Genomic DNA, 26,821 nt, shown 5'->3' with positions numbered 1-26,821 from the left:
ATGGTAAATGTAATCACTCTCTTCTTCCAATCTTAAATAATCTACTCATTTCCATACTCTTTATATGTTTATATATATGCAAATAGATTTATTTCACTTCATCCTTTGTGAGGCATGTATAAACATTTTTAAGAATGTGAGAATTTCTAGTTTCTAGTTCCTGGTGTTGTCAATGAAGCACCATTTCCACTTACTTAGAAATAATCATTGAGAAATGATGGAGGGGGAAGCTGGGTAGCTCAGTGGATTGAGAATCAGGCCTAGAGCTGGGAGGTCCTAGGTTCAAATATGGCCTCAGATACTTCCCAGCTGTGTGATCCTGGACAAGTCACTTGACCCCCATTGCCCACCCCTACCACTCTTCCACCTATGAGCCAATACACAGAAGTTAAGGGTTAAAAAAAAAAGCAATGCTGGAACTGAAGCAAATTTACTGGAGAAGCCAAGGAAGGCAAAAACAAATCTTTTCATCAGTGAAACCCACCAAGATTTGTTTAATTGAATGATTTTGTACCATGTAGGCAGATAATACACACCAGAAGGAAGTTGATCCTGATTCTTGGTGATGCCCTTGCAAGACACAGATTTTCTAAACTGATGATCCAATGAAGTGTCATGAGACATTCAGGACAGAACTTAACCATTGCTCTTTGGTAAGGTTGTTCCCAGAATCTGTGCATATGAAGCCATGGAGGACCTTGGATACATGATACATTTGCCACAGTCACTGGACAATTCATATTGGTTGAAAGCTATGTGCTGAGCTAGAAATTAGATGCTTTTTCCACGTAGATGAGCCAAGGCAAAGAAGGATGTTTGGGTGCCCCAGTTCTGGATCATTTTGTTGTTATTACACCAAGAGAACCTGAGTTTTTAAGCCACTTTACATCAGCCAGAAGAATTTGAACATTACTCTTTGGGGGTCAGTAGACTGTCTTCATGGCTCTGTGTTGACCATTCCCTTCTTTAGTAACTGTCATATGAGTTATTGCACTCAGGTTGTACATCTGGAACCTGTCAAGAAAATAAATAGTGGGGGGCAGCTGGGTAGCTCAGTGGATTGAGAGTCAGGCCTAGAGGCGGGGCAGGGGGTGGGGGGAAAGGGGTGTCCTAGATTCAAATATGACCTCAGACACTTCCCAGTTGTGTGACCCTAGGCAAGTCACTTGCATTGCCTATCCTTACCACTCTTCTGCCTTGGAGCCAATACACAGTATTGGCTCCAAGACAGAAGGTAAGGGTTTAAAAAAAAAAGAAGAAGAAAATAAATAGTGATGTTCTCAAAGAATTATCCCAGTAATTGAGTCTGAGCTACCAAAGCAAGATGCAAAGGGACTTTATTGTCTTAGTTTAAACCAAGGGTCTCACATTGAAATGTGTGACCACTAGCTCTGCCTGAGCTGGGTATTTATAGAGTGGTAGGCAGCTGGGGGTGGGATAGGGGGATGTCTGGAAGGTTGGAAGTCCAGCAGTGGAGAGGTCTGGGAGGTGGGTGGTCCCTTCAGATAAGAGGGGAGGCAGGGGGGGGGGTGTCTGGAAGGAATTCCTTCAGGTAAGGGGGAAGGTTAGGAAGTCAAAGGTCTGTAAGTTAGGAATTCCTACAGACAAGGCTGTTTCACTATAATGTTATTCAAGAGTCTGGATTTTTAATTCTGACTCTTTCTGGGTTCTACAATTGTGTCTCAATAGTAGATACTGGGCTTATGTTCACATGCCAGCCAGGATAAACTTCTCATTTGGTCCAAAGTGTAATTCTTCATTGACTTGACCTACATTTTATTCTCGAGTCACCTAAGATCACCTCAGACTGGGCTGATATTTTGGAATCCAATGAGTCAAATTTGGGATATTTTTGTATCTCACTATAACTTGCAATGCTTTGAGTTTTAAGATGCTTAGTGAAGACAGTGGTTAGTAGGGACAAGGGTTTGTTAGACAATAAGGAACCCCTGACTGTAGAACTATAATAATAACTGATTATACACGGAGATATCTGTAGGTATCTACATATGCGTGTGAATGTGATATGAAGAAAGAGAGGGGGGAGGGGAAAGGAGAAGGAGAAAAGGGTAGAGAGGCAGAGAAAGAGAAGGGAAAAGAGAGAGAAAAGGAAAGGAAGGAGAGAGGTAGAAGAGAAAGACACATAGAGAACTTTTTACATGGTATATCACTTAAGGCTCATTACATATCATTTCCCATTGGACTGCACTCCTTTAAACTCCATTTTGCTCTCTGGAATGACATTTTCTTGCAAGATCACTTCAAACCTGAGGTTCATAGTTTCTCAATACTCTCTGCCTATGGGCATCCTCTCTTCTTCTACTGCTAGAGAAAGTTTTGCTTGGATTGGAGCCTAGTTGGAAACTAGCTACAGGTATAACTATTCAATTCCCAAGTTTCCAGTCACTCTCACCAGCAAATTAATTTACCAAGTTTTTACATGAATTTAAAATCCTGAACATTTCAGCTAAGTGAAGAATATAGTGATTTGCCCAATCTAAAAATTAATAGATTTGTATGTTTGAAAAAAAATTTAAAGAGGGTCTAACAAATTAATATTAGTAAAAAAAAAGTTGGTAGAACTATAGAAATAAATTAATGCAAAAGGAAACCAAGTTTTCTAATCAAAGCCTGCATTTTTTAAAGACAATAACAGAAACAAAGACAGATAAATATAAAGACAGAGAAATTGAGAGAGAATGAGAGAGGATAAGCAGAAAGAGCACTATAAAACTATTAAATAATGTGGAAGTATATTAAAACTCCTATATTAGTTCAACTACAAATGTTAACATTATTTTCTCATTACAGTCCTTTCCAGCCTTTTTCCTTTAAGCAAATGTGTAAAAGGTCAAGAACAAAGAATAAGGTCTCCTGACATGGATTAAGGATAGAAGCCAATCTTTGTTTAGTTAAGGCCAGGGCCTCTAAGTCCTACCTAATGGCTCTTTTCCAATCAAGGATTGAGATAGGGATCCTATTCTATTTGAAAAATCTTTTACAGTCCTTGAAGAGGAGTGGTCAAGGAAGGAAGTGAGTAATTTTAGCAGAAAATCAAATGACCATTGTTCTGGATCATCCACTCCAAATTTTTTAACCATATTGTGACCTTTTCCTTGTTCTTATAAATGTTAACTCAAATTATTTTAGGATGACATGCCTGAGGGCATGGGTATGTGTGGTCTATCTCTGTCTGGGTATTTCTCTCTCTAAGTTAGAAATGCTTGGATTTAGAATAGTGGTAAATTAATACAAATTGTCTCTGGCCTAATATATAGTTGTCAAACATTCAGTCCCAAGAGCACAGGTCTGCAGCACTCTGAGTCCTGACTGAACCACATTAAAATATAATTAGGAAACTTTTAACAAAATAAATAAGACTACAGTACAACATAGATGATGTTAATATACGTTTTTTAAGTCAATATTTCCCTGCAGAAATTATGTACCATTTAGTGGCCCCCATTTCTATTTGAGTTTTACACTATTGGTCTAAGATACAAAGTACAGTATTAATTTTTTTTCAAGGATTCATGATATTTTATTTTGTTTTGTGTTATTGCAATCTTTAATTTAAAAAAATCTTATTGTATTTGTTCAGTTTGAAATTCTCTCCCTTCCTCCCCCCATACATTAAGAAGATAGGAAAGATAAAACCAATTATGAATATGTATAATTGTGCAAAAACAAATTCCTGCATTAGTCACGTCCAGAAGGAAGAAAGAAAAAAAAAGATAAGTTTTGTTGATGTGGAATCTAGAAGTCCCCAAATTTGTAGCCTAGAGAGATTTAATGACCCCCAGTTTACTTAGCTTAAAGATGACAGCCCCAGGCTTGACCCTGTCACATGAGAGTTCCTTCCTGAGGAAAAGGCTAAGCCCAAGCCAAGTGATTCTTCTTGTCTCCAGAAGCCTCTCCTACTATATGACACCCTCCTTTTGAGGATGGAACTCAGGACCTTCAGCTTAGGAGACTGACTCATTGAAGCACTGCCTACTGAGCTAAAGAGTCACTTGACTTGGGCTTGGCCTTTCCTTCAGGGAAGAACTTTCATTTGACAGGATCAAGCCTGCGGCTGTCATCTTTAAGCTAAATAAACTGGGGGTCATTAAATCTTTCTAGGCTAAAAGTTTGGGGGCTTCTAGATTCTACATCGACAGTTTCAATCTCTACTCTAAATCCATTAGCTGCCTATTTGGAGGTGGATAATATTTCATCAGGAGACCTTTGGAACTGTGGTTGGTCATTGTGTTGATCAAATTTCCTAAATCATTCAAAGTAGATTATCTTTACAATAGTGTTGCTATTGTATAGTTTTCCTGATTCTGCTCACTTTACTTTGCATCATTTCCTGCAAGTCTTCCCAGGTTTTTCTGAAACCATTCTCTTCATCATTTCTTACAGCACTATAGTATTCCCTCACATTCATATTTCATAACTTGTTCATCCATTCCCTTCAGTTTCCTATCTTTGTTACCACAAGAAGATTTGCTATATTTTTGAACATTTATGGGTCATTTTACTCTTTGATTTCTTTGGTGTATTGATATATTACCAATATCCCTTTGTTAAAGGTAAACACAATTTTATAATTCTGGGAGTATAGTTCAAATTTTTTTTAGAGTGCTTGGACTACTTCACAGTTTGTTTCACCAAAAGTGCATTAAAGTACTTGTTTTCCAAAAGCTGTTCTAGCAATTGTCATTTTATTAGTGTATCATTTCAGCCAATCTAATGAATGTGAGATTGTACCTCAGAGTTGTTTTAATTTACCTTTCTCTATTAGTTATGCAGACTATTTTTTCTTCAAATGGCTATTAATAACTTTGATTTCTTACGTTAAAAACTGCTTATTCGTACTTTTTGACCATTTATCAAAAGTGGAATGGCTCTTATTTTTGTTTATAATTATTTATCTTGAAAAAGAAACTTTTATCAGAAAATTTGCTGTAAGGTTCCCCCTCCCCAAATTCCTGTATCTTTTCTAATTTTACCTGCATTGGTTCTGTATGTACAATTTTTTTTTGAAATTATGTAATCAGAATTGCCCATTTAGACTCTTGTAAACTTCTCTGTTGGGGGCAGCTGGGTAGCTCAGTGGATTGAGAGCCAGGCCTAGAGACAGGAGGTCCTAGGTTCAAATATGGCCTCAGCCACTTCCTAGTTGTGTGACCCTGGGCAGGTCACTTGACACCCATTGCCTTACCCTTACCACTCTTCTGCTTTGGAGCCAATATACAGCATTGTGTATTCCAAGACGGAAGGTAAGGGTTTTTAAAAACAAAAAATAAAAAACAAAAAAAACTTCTCTGTCTCTTATTTAATATGAACTGTTATCCTATCCATAGAACTGAAGTAATTTCTTCCATGTTCCTCTAATTTATTTACAATGTTACCATTTATGTTTAAATTGTGTATCTATTTGGAGCTTATCTTGGCATATGATGTGAGATGTTGTTCTATACCTAGTTTCTGGCAGATTGTTTCACAATTTTCCTAACAATTCCCAACAAAATTCTCAATAATTTCCCAACAATTCAAATAGTGAGTTTTTGCCATAAAGGCTAGTATTTCGGATTTATCCATCACTAGATTACTGTGTTCATTTATTTCTGTAATTCTGTTCCTAATTTGTTTCATTGATCAACCTCTCTATTTCTTACTCATAATCAAAAATGTTTTGATGATTACAGTTTTGTAGTATAGATTGAGATCAACTACTGCTAGGGTCATTTCCTTATCATTTGTTATTTTTTTATGTATTATTTTGATATTCTTGACCTCTTTTTCCTCCAAATGAATTTTTAAATAATTTTTTTCTAGTGGTATAATTTTTTAAATAGTTTGACTGATATGACACTGAATGCATCAATAATTTACATAATATTGTCATTTTTATTATATTGCCTTCACCTCCCCATTGGCAATTAGTATTTTTCCAATTATTTAGGTCTGCTTTTATTTATGTAAGGAACATAAATGTAAACATTTTGGGGTAGTGAATTTTAAATCCATCTACCCAGTGAGCATCTAAACAAACAGGTCTTCTAAGTAGTCTTGTCTATAGAGCACTATTTCTTGCCTCAAGCAATACATTGTCCATGATGCACTATTTCCACCTTCTTTTGGGCACAATACAGTGCTCCCAGTACACAGATATTCATTGTTTTCTCAGTCTTTGAAGAGCCTGTTCTGATGCAATAGACTTGGTTTCCATTCTTTGGGCACTGGTAGGGCATCAGACAGACACATGTAGATGTGGAGGCTGAAAAGGAGAGAACATGTATATTATTTGCTTATTATATAATTCTTTTCTAGATTATCTATTTCATCAATATGATTAATTCAATTAAACAAAAAGCATAAAGCAACTTCTTTGTTCATCCATTATTCTAGATGAATAATTAGAGAAAATTAGAAAAGATGTAGGAAATTGGGGGAAAAAACCTGTACGGCAAATTTTCTGATAAAAGTTTCATTTTCAAGATAAATAATTATAAGCAAAAATAAGAGCCATTCCACTTTTGGTAAATGGTCAAAAAGTATGAATAATTAAAGAGATGCAAGATATGGTTCCTGTCCTCTTGAAAGTTATAGTTAACTATGGGTATTTTAGTTGATTGTACTATTGGTGACTAATGTAGATAATGGATATCCAGTTAGTTGAGGTCTAACTACTAATTAATATCAAATCCTACTTAACTCCTTAATACTTCACATACAGATAAATATAAATATACAATAACTACCTTAGAAAGGCATAAAATATATATAAAGTGACCTTCTCAGGCAGGTATTCTTAATCTTTTTTGGGTCTATTGACCCATCTGGCAGAATGTTGAACCCTATGGATGTCAAATGCATAAAACAAAACATATAGGATTGTAAAGAAAACTATTTATGTTGAAATATAATTATTTAAACACAAAAATGGGTTTTGAACAATGATACATGTGTAATCCAGTGGAATTGCTTGTCAGTTCTGGGAGAGGGAAGGAAAAGGGGTGGGAAAAATCACAAATCATATAACCTTGGAAAATATTCTAAATAAAAAAAATAATAGAAGAAAGGTGAAAAAATAAATATAATTATTTATCTATACTAATCTATTACCTATATAGCTATCTATTTATCTCTCTAGTTTGTAGACCCCAACTTAGAAGCTCCTGCTCTAACATAACAGGAGCAGGATCAGATCCTCTTAGTTTGACTTTAAATTTTACAGATGAATGTGTAAACAGTGAATCACTCCACCAAAAGATTACCTCGTTCCTCCATACAGACATTATACTATCTTTAGAACTAGAAGAAATAGCAAAGACCCTCTTCCAAAAGCTTTCATTTTACAGATGAGACAATAGATTTAGCTAGTGGCAGAACAGAGACTTGAACATCCAAATATTTAACTCCCCTCCAAAGTTCAGTACTCTAACCCATACTCTTGTTTCATGAGCTTGGAAACAAGTGTGGGAATGACAATCACATTCATGAAAATATTCATGGAAAGAGTCATCCAGCTTAGTTGATTGCTCCTTGCCTGTCTGCTCCTGGTTCTAAAAGTAGTGTGGGTGATTGGGTGAATGGGTGAAACACTGGCTCCATACTTCAGCACTGAAAGACAAAATGCTCAGCAGCATGGGCTGAGGACAAGAAGTGGTGATTTCCTTTTTTTCCTTCTCCCTTAGCTAGTCCACACTTCCCCAACATGAGAGCCTTTGTTTTTGTGACATGAGTTATACACTTAGCTTAAGTATATATATTTTTTGTAGTATGGACATTTGTACTAATGATCAGTAGTATCAATGTAATTTAGTAGCTTTCATCCCCATCGTGCTGTTTGTGTGGAAAGAAAACTATTGGTAGAATTCAGTTCAGTAAAAGAGTCTTATTCAACTCAGAATTCCAAACCAGGGCATGGAGGAATGCTATGTAGAATATAGAAAGCGAGTGTCTATGGGACAAGTCTACATTGGAACATGGGTCACTTCCCACAGGATCCTAAGATCCTGTAAATTAATATGTCATTCTTCATTTTGAAAAAAGGCCAATGGTATCATAGGATGATGTCTTTCTTGACTTGCAGGTTAACTGGATTTAGGTGAGAGAGGGGTGCACAAAGTTGTCAGTCTCACTCTCTCTTCCAGGTCATAGAAGTTCAGTGGCAGGACAAAAGTCAGGACAACTGGCAATGTCCCAGATGCAGGAGATGACCTTGGTGTCTTTGATGTCTGACCAGGGTCTAAGTACTCCACGGTGCCTACTTCAGCTGCCTTCATGGCTGTTGGAACTAATTGTTCTTTTCTGCTCATTCCACTGGGGAAAGTCATCACATGCTTGGGGTAGACATCTCCCTAACTCATGATGGGTTTGAAGCCTCTTGGTTACCCTCAAGTTGGTTTAGCCTGGATGACTTTCCAGGGTTTGGCTTTTGTACATGCTGCAGCTTCTTGGAGCCACAGGTGAGAGTGGATGAAAGATGGACACCGAAGGTGGGTGAGCAGCTCTGAAAAAGGCTTGGCAAGCCCTCATCCAGAGGTGCTAGCCTTCCCTGAAAATCCCATATACTCATACACCATACACAGAGTAAATACATTTCTTGTCCTCATTTTTTTCCCTTAGAATTCTGTATTTTTACTGTCAGTTTACTCTAGAAGAGAGATGGAAAAAGACTTCCCACTCCCTATTTTCGAAATCTGGACATATATTGTATTAACGATAGTGATGATAATAATAATAGTTAATATTTATGTAATATTTCAAGTTTGCTTAAGTGCTTTACACATATTACCTTATTTGACCCTTACAACAATCTCTGAGGTGGCTACTATATTACAAAATAGAACCTGGGGCTCAGAAAGAAACAATGTTTATCACAAATTAACCAAATACAGTAGTGTGGGGTAAGGGGAGGAGTTTCACTATATCTTCTCTTCCTTCACATGAATAATGTCATTTTGTTTGTTAATTTTTATTAATTAATTTATTTAAAAAACCCTTATCTTTCATCTTAGAATTAATATTGTGAATTTGTTTAGAGGCAGAAGAGCAGTAAGGGCTAGGCAACTGGGTTTAAGTGATTTGCCCAAGGTCACACAGCTAGAAGTGTCTGAGACCAGATTTGAACCTAGGACCATCTTTAGGCCTGGCTCTCTATCCACTGATCCACATAGTTGCTCCCAGTTATATGATTTTAGAAACAAAAAACTCATATGCCTGCTAACTTGTCATTTACTGGTCTTAGAAGCAATTTGATTTGTTTTAGAAGGGACAGAACTTTCCTGAATTGCTAGTTGGCTATTGGTCTAGGAGAGACTACTAGAGTCAAATTTGGCTTTTGTCTGAACTTGCACAAGAAATGGGGTAAAGGAAAGAAAAACCCAAGAATTAGACATGCTTTGCTGTTTGCACTGAAATGGAGGCTTATTCAAAAACAATAACAGCTGGCATTAATATTACATTTTGAGATTCACAAATACTTTTTATTTCAACTCCACAACCCTGCTTGTGGGTAGATGCTATTAAAACCCAAGAGAGCATCAGTGACTTGGCCAGGGTGACACAACTAGGAAGTATCTGAGGCATGATCTGAACAGGAGCTTTTCCTGATTTTGGAACCAGTCCAACACTTCTATGCCACCTAACCAACTCTAAAATGGCATTATAATTATCAAGTAAGGGAAGATGCAGTACCTCTTCCTCCTCCCTCATCATACATTGTTAATTTGCTACATTCTCAGCTCCAGTTCTTGTTGATTTTTTTGTCAGCTAGTTGGTGCAGGGGATAGAGTGCTGGGCCTGGAGTCAGGAAAACTCATCTTCTTCAGTTCAAATCTGGCCACAGACACTTCTTAACTGTGTGACCCTTGGAAAGCCACATTGCCTCAGTTTCCTCCTTTGTAAAATGAGTTGGATAAGGAAATAGAAAAACACTCCCATATCTGCCAAGAAAATGCAAAATGGGGTCATGGAGAGTCAGATACCACTGAAATGAATAAAAAACAATTATTATTACAATATAAAATCAGACCTCAAAAATAAAGATAAATCCTTTGTCTTTCCTCTAGGGTTAGCAAACAACACTTACAAAGAATGCTAAGAAAAGGTATGTGGACAATTTTTTAGAAGAGTCTTTGGTTTCTTTTAGTTACATGATATAGATAGTAAGAACACTAGATTTATTCGGGCAAACTTCTTGGTTCTGCTTAGCTATATGTTCTTGAGTAAGACAGTTCAGCTTTATGAGTCTTATTTTCTTCATCTATAAAACAGAGGAGTTGAACTAGATGATCCCAACTCCTGTCCAGCTTTGAATCCTAGGAATTAATAGCTAATAATGATAAAAATGTTTATATAGCACTTACTGTGTACACTGTACTCAACATTTTGAAATTATTATCTCATTTGATCCTCCTAACAACTCTGCAAAAAAAAAATGGGTGCTACTATTATCTCCATTTTACAGATGGAGAAACTGAGGCAGACACCAGCTATGAGACTTGCCTAGGTCACATCGCTAGTAAGTGTCTGAGGCTAAATTTGTACTCAGGTCTTCCTGAATCCAGGTCTACCATTCTAGCCATTGCACCACCAAACACTCAATTAGAGCAATTATATCCTCAGATGCTTAAATGAAAAGAAAATTCTTCCATTAATTTGCAGAATAAACACAGAGACAAGGGCTGACACCTCTGGCTTTTTGTACCTAACACCTGGAATGTTTCTAGTCTAATATGTCTGGATTTTTGTCTCCTTCTGTCTCGGTGGGGAGTGTGGTGTCTGGCTCCATCTTTCCAGGCAGACTGGCTCAAAATGCTGTGGCAGCCAAGAAACGTTGCACAAATTTACAAGAAAACTCATTGCTTTCACCTTTAGTTGGGGAATAAATAACAAAGTCACACAAAGATGTTGATGTTCTCTCAGGGACAGTGTAAGCACACAAAAGGCTGTGGGGCAAAACACTTAAATGTAGACTTAATACACATTTCCTTGGAAATTGTGAATTGTAAATGGCAGGTGTAGTGAAGGGATGTCACGTTGAAACTGACAATATATTTTTCCATAGGGAGCTCTTTTTATTTCTGCTTATTCAAAACAGGGTCTCATTAATTTGGGAGATAGCAGAGAAAAGACTAGAAGGAGGATGTCATGAATAAGAGCCACTGGAACTCTCAAGTAACTTTCACAAAATTGGCCAGAGTCATGTGAAACAATTAGTCAAGGCAAAGAAATAGAGTTGTTTTATTTATTTGGCTTTTTTTGGAAGTATCAGAGATGTCCCTGAGAATGTTAGAGGAAACAAACAAGACAAAAACCATGGGTATTATCCTCAGGAAGCTTATTATAATGTGCAGTTCAGAATTCATGTAAGAATTTTGCTTATGAAATAGTTTGAAGTATTATTCTATGGATAAACATTTTATGGATAAAGCATTCCAAGATTATAAATTATAGAACAATGTACGTTGGTAGGAGTTTCCTCATTTGGAAATTCACATTACCAATGAAATCACAGGACTAGTCTAAAAAGTACCTCCAACCCCAAAACCCTCTGCCCCCAACACACACGAAAGAGTTAGAAGCTCCGTTTCATTTATTTTACTGTGTGGTTTTCTCTTTTGGTTAGTGAGTCTCTGGATGGGATCATCCACTACTTAGTGAGATTCCAGGCTGTGTTCCTTCACTCTTGGCTCTATTCCTTACTCTGGATTTTTCCATCTCCTTACCAGTGGCCTTCTACTTACTTCCTGTTTTCTCTCCTTTTTGTTTGCTAACTTCTTATTGCCTGTATTTTATATGTTGTCTTCTTCTTCTAAAACATAAGCTCCTTGAAGTTTGGGATTATCATTTTTTTCCATGGTATTTGTATTTTCAATGCCAAATTAGCATAGTAACCGGCACCTATCAAGTGTTTAATGAATGTAATCAATCCATCCAAGCATCCAAATCAATCCATCCATCTATCCATCCCTCTATCATCTATCTCTTTATGTATTAATTCTACCATCTCTCTGTCTCTGTCTCTTTCTCTCTTTCCTAGTTGTTCTTCATGCCCTTCTTCAAAGAATTCTTTCTCAGGAAGCCTTCTCCCATCACCCCAAACAGAAACAATCGATTCTACTCTAAGAGATGCTTTGTACTTCTCCTTTTTACATTTCTACCTTTTGCTATACTATTTGTTTTCCCCAGTAATATTTTATTATGTTTTCCCCTTAATTGCTTATAGCAACAATTTTTAACACTTGTTTTCTGGCAATTTATGATTCAAATTTTCTTCCTCCCTTCTTCTTCTTTTCCTTCCTGGAGAAGGCAAGTAATTTGATAGTCTTATACTATTTGTGATTTGTGATTACTTTTTTTGATTAGAGTGTAACCTTCATGAGAATAAGGGTTAAGTTTTTTTTTCATTTGTTTCTCTCATATTACTGAACATAGAAATTTGAATTCATAGATAAATAGGCTCTGGTTATGTGTTCATTGAATAAATATTAAACTAACAAATGCTTCTCCGTAGACTGGATATGGATACTAATTTAGTGTAGATACAACAATTTATCTTTATAAAAATGAGTACATGGTGGAGGAGGGGTAGAAGGGAATCATTCATGATAACTCCTTAAAGGTACATTTTGTGATTTTCTTGATTTTATTTTTGTGATTCAAGCAAGATTTCAGGAAAGTATACAATGTAATCTAGACCACAAGTTAATCAAGAAAACATTCTGCTCACAATTAAGATCTTTTAGCTTGTGGTCGAAAGAAAAGCTACTGAGAAGAGGAGGGATCTGAATTTTTTCCCATGGTCATTTTCTTTAAAGTCAAGGACTACATTCATGGTAAAGCATGCATGTTGATACTGTTCTTTGCCAGACACTACCAAGAAGCCTGGACCTAAACGAGACTGGCTCAAGCAGACAAGATTTTCAGGGTGGAAATGCGTTGCATTTTATAATTTCATCAGTGACTAGTGAAAAGCTTTGCAAAATGCTGATAAAATTTTGGGGAAAATCTTTCTGGCCCATTTTACTTCCCCCATAGCAATTTGAGCAAGCCATGAACAGACCTACAAACTTTGGAATTCTTCTTTGAAAATATGTCAGCTCTTGAAATCTATGAGGATTTCAATATAGGAACCACAGAAAAGGTAATAATAAAAACACAAACTTTTTGATGGAATTTAATGGCAGGGAAGATTTTTCACTTAGAACTGAAAAGAATAATTCATGGGAAAGAGAGCAAAAGAAAATTCTTTCCAATCAAAGAACTCCACAAAGACTTTTGCTCAGTGATAAATGGGATAAGTAGGAATTAAAGATAATTTACTGTACATAGCCTTAAATACATGACCTGCATAGTACCTCACTGCATTAGAGAGCATTTGGAATACCTTATGCTATCCAACACTCTTTTCTTTCCATGTATACTCTAAAAAAAACAATAAGAACAACAAAAACAACCTATGAATACTCTTAAAAAAAAACAATACTGTGTTTTGTTTCCAAGGTAGAAGAGCAGTGATGGCTAGACGATGGGAGTTAAGTGACTCACACAGCTAGGAAGTGTCTAAAGTCACATTTGAACCAGGACCTCCTGTCTCTATGCCTGACTCTCAATCCACTGAACCACCCAGCTTTCCCTTCAAAGTATATTCTTCAAGATAACATTACAAGATCATTCAGTATCCTTGAAGAAAAACAGTTGTATTTTGAAATAAGAATCCTTCCTAGATGGATGAGAGATGATAAAACCCACCTGGGAACCTTCAATTTGAAATGTGAAATAAAGTTGAATAATATTCAAAATAAATGTAGAGTTGAAAGGGAACTCAGAGGTCATATAGTCCAATTCTTACTAAATGCAGGAATCCCCTCTAAGTTATCCTTGGTAGGAGGTCAGGCATTTACATCAGGGAACTCTCTTGTGGTAGCTGATGTCATTTCTGAATGACTCCAATTGTTAGAAAGGTTTTCTATGTCCTACTAATTTCTTTAACCCAATAAGTGTTCCTGGGATGGATTCTATTAGGAATAACAATGTCTAGACAAGACTTGATTGCATTTTTATCCAACAGATGGTTTCATTTGGAGGAGGTGGATAATGCCTAAATTTGTTCCACTGTCCTATCCACTGTTTAGCCATGAATTGAATGTGGTTCATGGGTAACCAGTACCAGCTGCTAACTTTTTGATTTGCTGTCATAAAGATTTGGCCCATTAACTGTGCTCTTCTTTGACCTTCTGATCAGTCTCGGACCTGATTAAGGGAGCTGTAGCTAGGTCTACTCTAGCTTCCTCAGGCATGATCTGGGCTTGAGCACTGGCCCCATTCCCTTCTGTAGCTTCAGGCTGAGCTGAGGAGTAGTTGCTTGAGGGAGAAAAATAGGTCACGAAGGACAAAAGGGAAAAATAGGAGTTAACTCAAGATGAGGACCTAAATTTGGTCACTATTGTAAAGTTTTTTAAACACTTTGAGCCCAGATTTCAGTGATTCATTTGAAAATCTTCCATGTGAATATATTACGCATGATTTCACATGTATAATTAATACCATATTGCTTGCCTTCTCAATAGGTAGCAGAGGAATGAGAGGGCGGGAGATAGTCTGGAACCCCAAATTTCTGCAAATGAATGTTAAAAAAACTTTTACATGTAATTGGGAAATAGTTAATGAAAGAAATAAAAATATACTGAATCTTAAAAAAATATTCCATAATGGGAAAACTTATTTATGTATTTGGATCTTGATGACACCTTTATATATTCTGTTTATTCTATGAAATGTAGTAGATATTTTCACAGTAGAAATTCATTTAAGGACAGAAATGCCTCACTATGAGGTTCTTTTTCAAGTAGAACAGATTGGTAAATATGAATAATAATAGTACAGAATGTATAGGTAGATATTAGTAGTGAGGGTACCAATATATAGGTAATAAGAGCATTTAATCAATGGAATCTTACCTGAACAGCTTTCCCAATCATAGCATGTATCATAGCCACAAGGTTCCTTCTTTGTGCTGTTGTATGAAAGCTTTATCCTTTCAATGGCCTGTTCTAACTGAGGTCCATCCTGGCAGGCTCCAACAGATAGGAAATGGAGTTTCTGGGCATTTGCACATTTTTCTGCCAAAAACTTACAGCTGGGTTTGGTAAAATAATGGTTGGAGTCTGCATTGAATACACAGAGATCTTCTGAGTAATGACTTTAAAGAGAGAAAAAACAAACAAAGCAAGTTGTTTATCTGAAGAAAAGAAGAGGACAAAGATAGACAAAGAAGGCACACAGATCAATGATATCAACTTCTCATGGTCCCTCTGTTACGAGTATATTCCACACTCCAATCTCTCCTGCAAACTGCTACTCTATTAATTTTTTAAAATAGTATTTTCATCATGATATTCCCATGCTTATAAACTAAAAGTGGGTCCCCACAGCTTAGGCAATAAAATCTAAATTCCTTAGTCTAGTGTTCAAAACATACCATCTATAATTTGATTTCATTTAACTTTTTAGTTTTATTGACTGTGATCTTCCCTCCCTCCCTATACATATCCCATCTATTTGGGATTATGTACTATGTATTTTATAGAGTTAATATTAATATCAAACCCAGATCAAGTCCCACCTCCTTTTTTTAAACATTTATTAATATTCATTTTTAACCTGTTTACATGCTTCATACCCCTACTTTCCCCTTCACCCCCCACCCATGGCCGACGCACATTTCTACTGGTTGTAACATGTGTCCTTGTTTAGGGCCTATTTCCATATTGTTGTTAGTTGCATTGGTGTGGTAGTTTCGAGTCTACATCCCCAATCATGTCCGCCTCAGCCCCTGCATTCAAGCAATTGATTATCTTCTGTGTTTCCTCTCCTGCAGTTCTTCCTCTGAATGTGGGTTGCATTCTTTACCATAAATCCCTCAGAATTGTCCTGGGTCATTGCATTGCTGCTGGTACAGAAGTCCATTACATTCGATTTTACCACAGTATATCAGTCTCTGTGTACAATGTTCTTCTGGCTCTGCTCCTTTTACTCTCCATCAGTTCCCGGAGGTCTCTCCAGTTCGCCTGGAACTCCTCCAGTTTATTATTCCTTTTAGCACAATAGTATTCCATCACCCGCATATACCACAGTTTGTTCAGCCATTCCCCAATTGAAGGACATACCCTCCTTTTCCAGTTCTTTGCCACCACAAAAAGTGCAGCTATCAATATTTTCGTACAAGTCTGTTTATCTATGATCTCTTTGGGGTATAAACCCAGCAATGGTATGGCTGGATCAAAGGTAGGCATTCTTTTATAGTCCTTTGAGCATAATTCCAAATTGCCAGCCAGAATGGTGGGATCAGTTCACAACTCCACCAGCAATGCATTAATGTCCCAATTTTGCCACATCCCCTCCAGCATTCATTACTCTCCCCTTTTTTTATTTTAGCCAATCTGCTAGGTGTGAGGTGATACCTCAGAGTTGTTTTGATTTGCATTTCTCTAATTATTAGAGATTTAGAACACTTTCTCATGTACTTATTGGTACTTTTGATTTCTTTACCTGAAAATTGCCTATTCATGTCTCTTGCCCATTTTTCAATTGGGGAGTGGCTTGATTTTTTATACAATTGATTTAACTCCTTGTATATTTGAGTAATTAGACCCCTGTCAGAGTTTTTTTGTTATAAAGATTTTTTCCCAATTTGTTGTTTCCCTTCTGATGTTGACTACATTGTTTTTGTTTGTACAAAAGTTTTTTAGCTTGATATAATCAAAACCATTTAATTTACATTTTGTAATTTTCTCTAACTCTTGCTTGGTTTTAAAATCTTTCCTTTCCCAGAGATCTGATAGGTATACTATTTTGTGTTCACTTAGCTTATTTATAGTTTCCCTCTTTATATTCAAGTCATTCACCCATTCTGAATTTATCTTGGTGTAGGGTGTGAGATGTTGATCTAAACCTAATCTTTCCCATATTGTTTTCCATATTTCCCAGCAGTTTTTGTCAAATAGTGGATTTTTGTCTCAAAAGTTGGGCTCTTCGGGTTTATCATACACTGTCTTGCTGACATCATTAACCCCAAGTCTATTCCACTGATCCTCCCTTCTATCTCTTAGCCAGTACCATATTGTTTTGATGACTGCTGCTTTATAGTATAGTTTAATATCTGGTACTGCTAGGCCCCCTTCCTTCACATTTTTTTAAGTCCCACCTCCTTTAAGAAGCCTTCACTGACTGATTTCTTATATGAACTCTAAAGTACTTTTTGGCTATACCACTCTTTGGTATTGGATTATAAACTATAAATTTCAATTTTTTTACCAGAGTGGATATATGGCCTTCTTAATTGGATATTAGAGACTTTATCTATTAAGTAATTAGATATTTATTATTCATAGTTGGGTCACATCAGTGTAATAAAATGCAGATTGTACCTAAATTTAGATTTAAAAAAAGTCATACCAATGAAATCAACAAATATTTAACTTATAGAATTAGGCAAAATAATAATAAAATTCATTTAAAGGAATAAAAGATCAATAATTTCAAAAGAAATAATGTGAAAAAATGGGGAAAATGGAGTTTATCATGACAAAGTTTCAAATTACATTGTAAAACAATAATCATCAAAACTCTTTGATATTGGTTAAAAAATAGAAAAGTTGAACAATGGAAGAGACGATTTCTTTTATTCAGAAAGGAATAAAAATGTAGCCTAGTGTTTGATAATAATCCAATATTAGAAACTACTGAGGCATGATCTTCCTCTTGGATAATAACTGAGAAAACTGAAAGATAGTTTTACATAAAATAAGTTTAAATTAATGCCTTACATCATATTAAGCTCCAAATGGGTTTATACTCTAAATACAGAAGATCACATCATTAGAGAGGAATGGAAGAAAGTCCTTATATAAGTATCTCTGGGAAAATTCAAGAAAGGGGGAAAAGTGATAGAATAGATGATTTAAATTCCAAAAAATTTTTAAGCTTTACATGAACAAACTTAGTATAGCTACAATAAGAAAAGAAGCTGTTGGTTGGAAAAACAATTTTACCAGAAAAATCTCTGATAAAGTTTTGATATCCAAGCTATATAAACCCTGATACAAGTAGATAAAAACAAGGGCCATCCTATCATAGACAAGTGATTATTGTATGTGAACAGTTATTTTCGGTTTGTCAAGTATGATATATAATTTAATCTTTGCAACATCCCTGTAATTTAAATACTATTATGCTTAATGTAAATGAAGATAGTAGAGTGAATTTGGCTGCTGATTGGGACAATGGGGCAAAGGTCAATAGCTTCATTAAGCCCATGTGACCCATTTCACTCATCAAGTCACTGAACTGATTTTCATAGAAATTATAGACTTGATGTTGAAAATAATTCCTTTATGCTATTTCCCTTAATCTTATTTCAAGTTTTGCTTAGTGGATTTGAAGAAGACTCAGGTTTGTGACCACAAGAAATAATAGGAGTTAAAAGGCTTTAATATCATTCTTCTGATAAGAGTTTAGAATGAGCTAGGCCCTTGGGAGAAAAGACTACCAAAGGATAGAACTAAATGCCTAAGCACTTTCCTAACTAGTTAAATGAATCCTGCTAGCTGGAGACTGAGAACTCAAAAGTGCCAAACATTGCCTGAGACTATGATATACAAGAATTAATAGAACTTTCTCTACAGAGTATGAGGCACAGCAAATGCAGATCAGTAAAGAACAGCAGAGAGTATCTCATTAGAAAAACCAGCAAAGAACAATAAATGGAAACTTGGTGGAGATGCCATCAGTGAAGAGCATGAGAAAGTAGAGTATCAGAGGACCTCAGCTCAGCAGAGAAAGCAGCTCACTAGAAGACATCATCAGCAAGCATTAGAAGCTTTGTAGGAAAGAAAGCAACAGACCTAAGGATATGAGGGGCCCATGTCACTTGGTTACTCTGGTCATACATGTTCCCTTTGTGTAGTATGACAATACATAGGAGGATATGCTCCTGAATATATCTATAATCTTTCTTATCACTTTCTTTCTATGTTAAATGTCTTTTGCTTGAGAGTAATGTGTCCTCTGATTGGTAAGTAGAAATACATTGGTGGGGGCTCATGATCATTGGTCTTGAATGGATACAGACCAATATCTACAATGTGCCTTGAACTTCATGGTATTCCATGGGGCACATAGGTGCTCTGTATACCTCAGGAAAACAGAAAGGGTAAAAACAATGTGTAGTCAACATGGTATAGTGAATATAGTCCTGGACTTCTAGTCAGGAAGACTTCGGCTCTAATGCTACTTTACTAGACACATTAGCTCTATGCCACCAGTCAGGTTGATTACCCTTTGGACCTCAGTTTCTTCATTTGTAAAATGAGGGCATTGGTCTTGATGGCCTCTAAAGCTGATTCCAGCTTTAATAATACTCTGATCTTCTGGCTTATGATCCCAATGACTTGCCCATGATCATACAGCTAGGAAGTTTCAGAAATGGGATTTGAACTCAGTTCTCTCCTGATTTCAAGTATCTACTACACTATACTTATTCTGGTGTCATAGTATTCAAGTTGTAGGTTTTGAGTGTGTTGATTAAGACTGTGGCTTACAATAAAAGATCTTATACAAAATAAGGAAGTATAATTAAAATAAACCACAGAGGAAAGGAATTTAGACACATGGGTACTTATAACCCTTAAAAACAAATATCATATTGATGTAGTCCTTCGGTTTAGGAAAAAGACCTTAGGTCATTCAACTCTTTTTTTAACTTGTAACTTTAAATTTACAAATACAGTACAGCATTTAATGGTCATGTCAAATTTCAAAACAGTCCATGTAGCAACTTACCTACAGTCCTCTTCTGGAGACATGCAAACACAGTTGGATTCCACCAATTTACGTCCAGGTCCACAATTGCCCATGTAGGTCAAAGTATCTGGAACAAACAATGAAAGACATCAAGATTCTCTTTTTTTCAGTGATCAATCAACTTCAAAGCACTGATTCTCTCTTTAAAATAAAAAATCGTTATAAAATATTCTTTTCTTTTTAAATTTTGAGTTCCAAATTATTTCCCAACCTCTTACCTCTCCCCTAAGAATTTTCATTTCTCCAATTTTAGATGACAGAACATTTTTCCATAACTATAGAGCTTTTATTTCTTTGTCTGAAAACTACCAATTCATATAGTTTAACTTTTTATCAACAAGGGAATGGTTCTTATTTTTGTAAATTTGACTCAGTTCACTACACATTTGAGAAATGAGACTTTTATCAGAGAAACTTGCTATACAATTTTTGATATTACTTTACTGTGGTACCTTTTACCAAAATATAGTATCCATGATTATTTTTTAAAATTAAGTCTATTTTTGCTTTTGCTTTGGCTTTGGTGAGGTTGTGATTGTTACCCAAAACCTTTTTTTTTTTACTTCAGCTAAAGTATAATAGATTCTGCTCCAGCCCTTTGTTTTAACTGTGTGTCTTTCTGTTTCAAGTGTGTTTCTTGTATACAACATTTTTTCTGTATTCTAGCTCCTATTCATTCTGCTATCTGTTTCTGTTTGATGGGTGATCTCATTTCATTCACATTCACACTTATGATTACTATGCATTTCTATTCATCCTATTTTCTTCCATTTGTCATTCTCTCTCTTTTATCCTGTCCTTTCCAAAAGTCTGTTTTATTTCTAACCATTGCCTCCATAGATCAACTTTCCTTTTTACCCTCATCCTATTTTATCACCTTTCCCTCCTATTTCCCCAAATAAGATCAATTTCTCTATCCAAATGATGTGTATACACATAAACACACACATATATTTAATATATTCTTCTCTCTTTGAATCAATTCTGATGAGAATGAGATTCAAGCATTGTGCACCAACCATCCTATTTTCCCTTCCATTATAAAAGTTCTTCCTTAAGTACATCTTTTATATGAGAAAACTTTCCCATTCTACTTCTTCTTCCAGGGCATCCCTCTTTCTCACTCTTACTTTTTTAGATAATTCCAACATAGTTGATTCACACCCATGCTCTCTGTCTATGTATTCCTTCCAACTTCCCTGACATTGAAAGGATCCATAGATCACCCTCTACACTGGACCCAGAAAAGTCAACACCTAGGAATATAATAGCCAAATTCAAGAGCTTTCAAGTAAAAGAAAAACTCTTACAAGAAGCCAGAAAGAGACAATTCAAATATCAAGGAGCACCAATCAGGATCACACAGGATCTGGCAGCCTCCATGCTAAAAGACCTCAAAGCTTGGAATATCATATTCAGAAAGGCAAGAGAGCTGGGCCTGCAACCACAGATCAACTACCCATCAAAATTGACTATATACTTCCAGGGGAAAGTATGGGTATTCAACAAAATTGAATATTTCCAAGTATTTGCACAGAAAAGACCAGGGCTAAATGGAAAGTTTGATATCCAACCGCAAAAATCGAGAGAAACATGAAAAGGTAAATAAGAAACAGAGGGGAAAGAAAGAAAGCTCATAATTTTTTAAATTTGCCTTTTTAAGGGCCTCAGTAAGATCTAATTATCTGTATTCCTATGTGGAGAAATGCTATGTATAATTCTCTGTAGTGAACTCTATTCACTATTAAATATTCCCTATTATAGTGGTGGGAAGAATGATTTATGGGGAGAGGGAATGGTCTAAGATGATATGGGGGGTGGGATAGAGGAGGGTGAATGGAGGGGGACACCAGGAGAAACTTGCGAGAATAAGAAAAATAGGATATTCTATTACACACAAAGAGGGCATGGGAAGGAGAGGGGACAAATACTATTACAAGAAGGAGAGGAAGAGAGCATCAAGAGGTAATGTTTAAACCTTACTCTCAGTGTAATCAACTCGGAGAGGGAAGAGTAGCTATACTATCCATTGGGATATAAAACTCTATCTAAACCTACTGAGAAAGTCAGAAGGGATAAACCAAGGGGAGCAGGGGAGTGGGGAGGTCAAAAAAGGAAGAGGAGAAGAAGGAGGAGGGAATTTATTAGGCCTTCAAAAACAAAAAGAGGGGAATAACAAGGGAGGGGGTAGAAAGGGACGTAAATCAAGGGAGGGGATAAGGGATACTGGTTTAATAGCAAACCACTGGTTTAAAAGGAAATAGTTTAAGAAGAAGGGGTAAGAATAGGGGAGAATACAAAAATGTCAGCGAATGCACAGCTGATAATTATAACTCTGAATGTGAATGGGATGAACTCTCACATAAAATGGAAGCAAATAGCAGAGTGGATTAGAAACCAAAATCCCACCATATGTTGTCTACAAGAAACACATATGAGGCAGGTGGACATACACAAGTTTAAGGTTCAGGGCTTGAACAAAATATTTTGGGCGTCAAATGAGAAAAAGAAGGCAGGAGTGGCTATTGTGATTTCTGACAAAGCCAAAGTAAAAATAGATATGATTAAAAAAGACAGGGAAGGTCATTACATCCTGATTAAAGGCAGTATAAACAATGAGGAAATAACACAGCTCAATATGTATGTATCAAGTGGCATAGCATCCAAATTCATAAAGGAGAAACTGGCAGAGCTCAAGAAGGAAATAGATAGTAAAACTATAATAGTGGGAGATCTAAATATTCCTCTTTCAGATCTAGATAAATCAAACAAAAAAATAAATAAGAAAGGTAAGAGAGGTGAATGAAGTCCTAGAAAAATTAGATTTAATTGATATGTGGAGAAAAATAAATAGGGACAAAAAGGAATACACCTTCTTTTCAGCTGCATATGGTACATTCACAAAGATTGACCATGTAATAGGGCATAGAATCATTGCAAACAAATGCAAAAAGAGCAGATGTAATAAATGTAACCTTCTCAGATCATAATGCAATAAAAATAATAATTAGTAAGGGCACCTGGACAGGCAAATCAAAAACTAATTGGAAATTAAATAATATGATTCTCCAAAACCAATTTGTCAAAGAAGAAATCATAGAAACAATCAACAATTTCATTGAAGAGAATGACAATGATGAGACATCCTACCAAACTCTGTGGGATGCAGCCAAGGCAGTACTTAGGGGGAAATTTATATCCCTGAGTGCATATATTAACAAATTAAGGAGGGCAGAGATTAATGAATTGGGCATGCAACTCAAAAAATTAGAAAGCGAGCATATTTGCATCTCTTTCTATTTGTCCAATTGTTCTTTATAAATAGTTCTTTCCTTTAGTGAATTTTTGTGCTTCTTTTACCAGTAGGTCAAATCTATTTTTAGAATATTATTTCTTTGGTAATTTTTTGTGCTTCTTTTACTAAGCTGTTAATTTGCTCTTCATAATTTTCTTGCATCACTCATTTCTTTTCCCAATTTTCCTTCTGCCATACTTATCTCTTTCTTTAATTCTTCCAGGAATTCCTCTTGGCCTTGGGTCCAATTAGCATTTTTCTTTGAGGCTTTGCTTATAGTTTTTAAATTTTGCTTGCAGCTATTTGTGTAGCGTCATCTGAGTATGTCTTGGTCTTCCCTGCCACCGTTGTGATTTTTATGTTTAATTCTTCTGTTTGTTTGTTTGTTTCTTCATTTTTTTTAACTTCATACTTTATGTTAAAGCTGGGTTCTTCTTACCTTGGAGTTGGGAGGCACTATTCCATACTTCATACTTTTTTGTATTGCTAGTTTCAGAGGTAGTTCCAGGGATTTGCAAGCCTTTGGTGCTTCTAAGGTGGTGGTGGTGATCTAGGGAGAAGTGTGATCACTGTTCTCTTGTTCTCTGTTATGATCTTTACCAGGAAATAATATCCTGTTCCCCAACAGCTGCAAGTGCTAGCATTCCTTTTGGCTTTGGAACTGTGACTAGGTCTCCTGAACCTTATGACTAACTAGAAATGTTCCTTTCTGCCCTGGAATTTTGACTTCGATCTGCTCATGGGCAATAGATTTACCAATCATCACCAGCTACCCTAAATTCCAGCAAGGTTTCCCTGTAATCTTTTTCTGACCAGTTGTCTAACCCCTACCTCTACCCCCAATTCCAGTTACCACCTCTGGGCTGAGAGGTACCAAAGTTGCCACTGCTGCTGTTGGAACTGTCTCTAAGGTCCAATGTTGGTGCTGCTGCTGCCTTCTTGGATGGCTTCCACGCTGCTGTCACACACTTCTGCCAATCTCCTAAGAAATTTTAGGCTACTCTGCCATTTTCATCAAGAAAATTCCAAATGGGCTTATAAAGAGTTGAATATAACTGTAAAACTAAAGAACAAAGATCAACCAGTGACTTGCCCTTTCCCAGTTTATATCATTGTTAATATAGGCTGAAGTATATGTTGTACTTCTTCACTATGCACCAATCATATTCCATAAGAGCACATTTAAGGAAAATCCACATTGCCAATGCTGTCATTAATCTGACTCAAATCTGAAATACTAACCTTGTCTGCAAGTGAGTGAACTTGGAATATCTGGTTCCCAGGACCGCTTCCCACATTTGTAATTTGGAGGTCCAGTAATGACAAAGCCATAGGGGCAGGTGAGTTTGATGATGTTTCCGATGTCATATACACTTTGATATGGTGTGATTGAAATGCCTTCCTGTATGAATGGCTTTATGCACCCTACCCCTGCCAAAGAGAACAAATGATATGATTGTGTTATATGAATAATCATATATTTATAACTATAAGCAGATTTGGGGTGACTTTAGGGAACTAGGATACATTTCCCATCAACTTGGTTATGTTGTATCAGAATGGATGATTTAGGATTGAATACCTTTCATTTGTACAGTTTTTAATAGTTGATGAGCTAAGAGAGATAGCTGAGGGCACAGGATTTGTAGATGGAGAAATTTTGTTCAAAATCTAGCATTGTGACCTACTTCTTAGGTGACCTTTGGCAAATTGTTCAGCCCCTCTGGGTTTCAGTTTCCTAACCTGGAAAATTATGAAAATCATGGAGTAGGTCACAACCAGTCTTTTGCAGCTTTAGTTAACCTTCTGAGCTACTTGTGACATGCTGTTGTTGACATTATCTCATTTATTCCTCATAATAGCCCTGTGGGGAAAGCATTATTATAGCCATTTCATAGGTCAAGTAACTGAAGACTGTGTGTGGATGGAAGGGGAGGGGACATAAAATGACTTGTCCAAGGTCATTTGGGGATTGAATATCAGATTCTAGATTAGACTCCAGATCTCTTAACACCAAAGTCAATGCTCATTTATTCCTCAAAGCCAAAGGGCCTGGTCATATTTGCCACAATGCTGTAGAATGGTGGGAATGATGATATTCATGGTTAGAGATGCAATTTAGATTTGCTATATTCCTAAAATCACAGCTTGCAATTATTTTACTAGATGGATAATGGGAAACAGTCATAAGTGAAATGTACAAATAATTTTCAAGCATAATGAAAAGCACTAATTTCTAGCTTCTTCTCTAATAGACATTTAAAAAGATCTGCTAATGAGTTAGACATTGCCCAGTTCAGTTTCATTATCTCTCTTTGCCTATGTGGACAAATTGCCAGAACTGCTACCAAGCAGCCAAATGACTAACATGTATTAAGACAAAGAAAGAAAATGAATATTTTGAGAAGGTGACGCATCAGGAATTGTATCAGAGTCATTGAAAAGTGGTTGGAATTTTTTGATGATTTATCTTTCAATGGGAGAAGATAAAAATGCTTTTTTGTTGGGTTGTTGCTGGTTTTTTTTACACTTATGTGTAAATCAGAGAAATAACTACCCTTAAGTTCCTGACAAAACAGATTAATTAGGGTAAGGTTTTCTTCTTTTATGATAAATATTTTTGGGGAAAAAGTTTACTTCTAAGAACATCAGAAGTTCTATGTGTCAGAATTTATTGAGTTATTTTAAAATGGCTAACTTACATGCTAATTAGTTTCCTTAAATTGGCTTTTTGTCTATTTTATTTTTTATTATAAAAGATGGCTTTCTGGGAGGAGTTACATTTCATGGTTGGGATACATTGGGAAAAGTAAATGACAAAAATAAAAAAATATATATAAAATTTTATTTTAAAAAGGACCAGCTAATTAAACAAAAGTTGATTAGCTTGCTTTAGCTAGCCAATACAATAGAATTTATTACTCTATTACTGAATCACTGTCTCTTTTTGTTCACTTTAATTTGTGTGTGTGTGTGTGTGTGTGTGTGTGTGTGTGTGTGTGTTCATTTTGTTTATCTAGTTCGGGGCCACTTCATCTCTCTGGGCATCTCTAAAATTATGTGTTTACTAGAAGTTCTATTGGTCCCCTCTAATCTGGAGATGATAATTTATTCCAAAATTTATCCACATATCCTTACTTTGGCATTCCACACCTTCTTGTCTCCATGTTTGGTCAGGTAAACACCTTAAGTATGGGTACCCAACAAGATTGAAGCCCATCATGCAGGCAACTTCAGCTTCTTCTCCAACAGAATATAGCCTCTTCTCATTCTACAAATCAAATAAACCCAAAGGATCCAACTCAGTGATTTTATGATACTGTCCTAACACTACTATCAATAATGGGCCTTAAAGCATTCCTGGAACAAGAGATCATATTCTTTTAGTCATCTACTACCAGAACAGCAAGACCTTACCAGAGAGGGTACCTTGCCACCTGTCCTACCATTACTTGTTTTTCCCCACAAGAAACATTGACTTTTGTGATCCAGACCTTGAGAAATCTCATTCTCCCAACCTTGGCAGGAGTTATCCTATTCACCTTTCATTCAGACCAAGGCTAGAGCTACCAAGATTGGAGAGTGAGTGATTCATGCCTTACTTCTACCCCCTATATACCTAGTTCTTTTGGCCATCTACCTCTATAACCTTGCTTGTATCATATT

At 36.1% G+C, this 26,821-nt stretch overlaps 1 protein-coding gene across 1 annotated transcript in view; it reads right to left on the bottom strand.

Annotated features, from left to right (window-relative positions):
* Nucleotides 1-5,844: 5,844 nt before the first annotated feature.
* C6 (complement C6) overlaps nt 5,845-26,821 on the bottom strand; it is a 72,252-nt gene continuing 51,275 nt past the window's right edge. Inside the window, exons 14-18 of the mRNA XM_044664130.1 lie at nt 26,294-26,426; nt 24,398-24,586; nt 19,840-19,927; nt 14,958-15,199; nt 5,845-6,265 (exon numbers count right to left, since the gene is read on the bottom strand). Of these exons, the coding sequence (XP_044520065.1) occupies nt 6,084-6,265; nt 14,958-15,199; nt 19,840-19,927; nt 24,398-24,586; nt 26,294-26,426 (834 nt within the window). The 3' untranslated portion in view covers nt 5,845-6,083. The remainder of the gene's footprint in view (nt 6,266-14,957; nt 15,200-19,839; nt 19,928-24,397; nt 24,587-26,293; nt 26,427-26,821) is intronic.

Source organism: Gracilinanus agilis, chromosome 1, assembly GCF_016433145.1.
Source record: "Gracilinanus agilis isolate LMUSP501 chromosome 1, AgileGrace, whole genome shotgun sequence".
Lineage (NCBI taxonomy): Eukaryota > Metazoa > Chordata > Mammalia > Didelphimorphia > Didelphidae > Gracilinanus > Gracilinanus agilis.
Note: the sequence above shows the minus strand (reverse complement) of the source record. Positions and strands in the feature narration are given on the sequence as shown.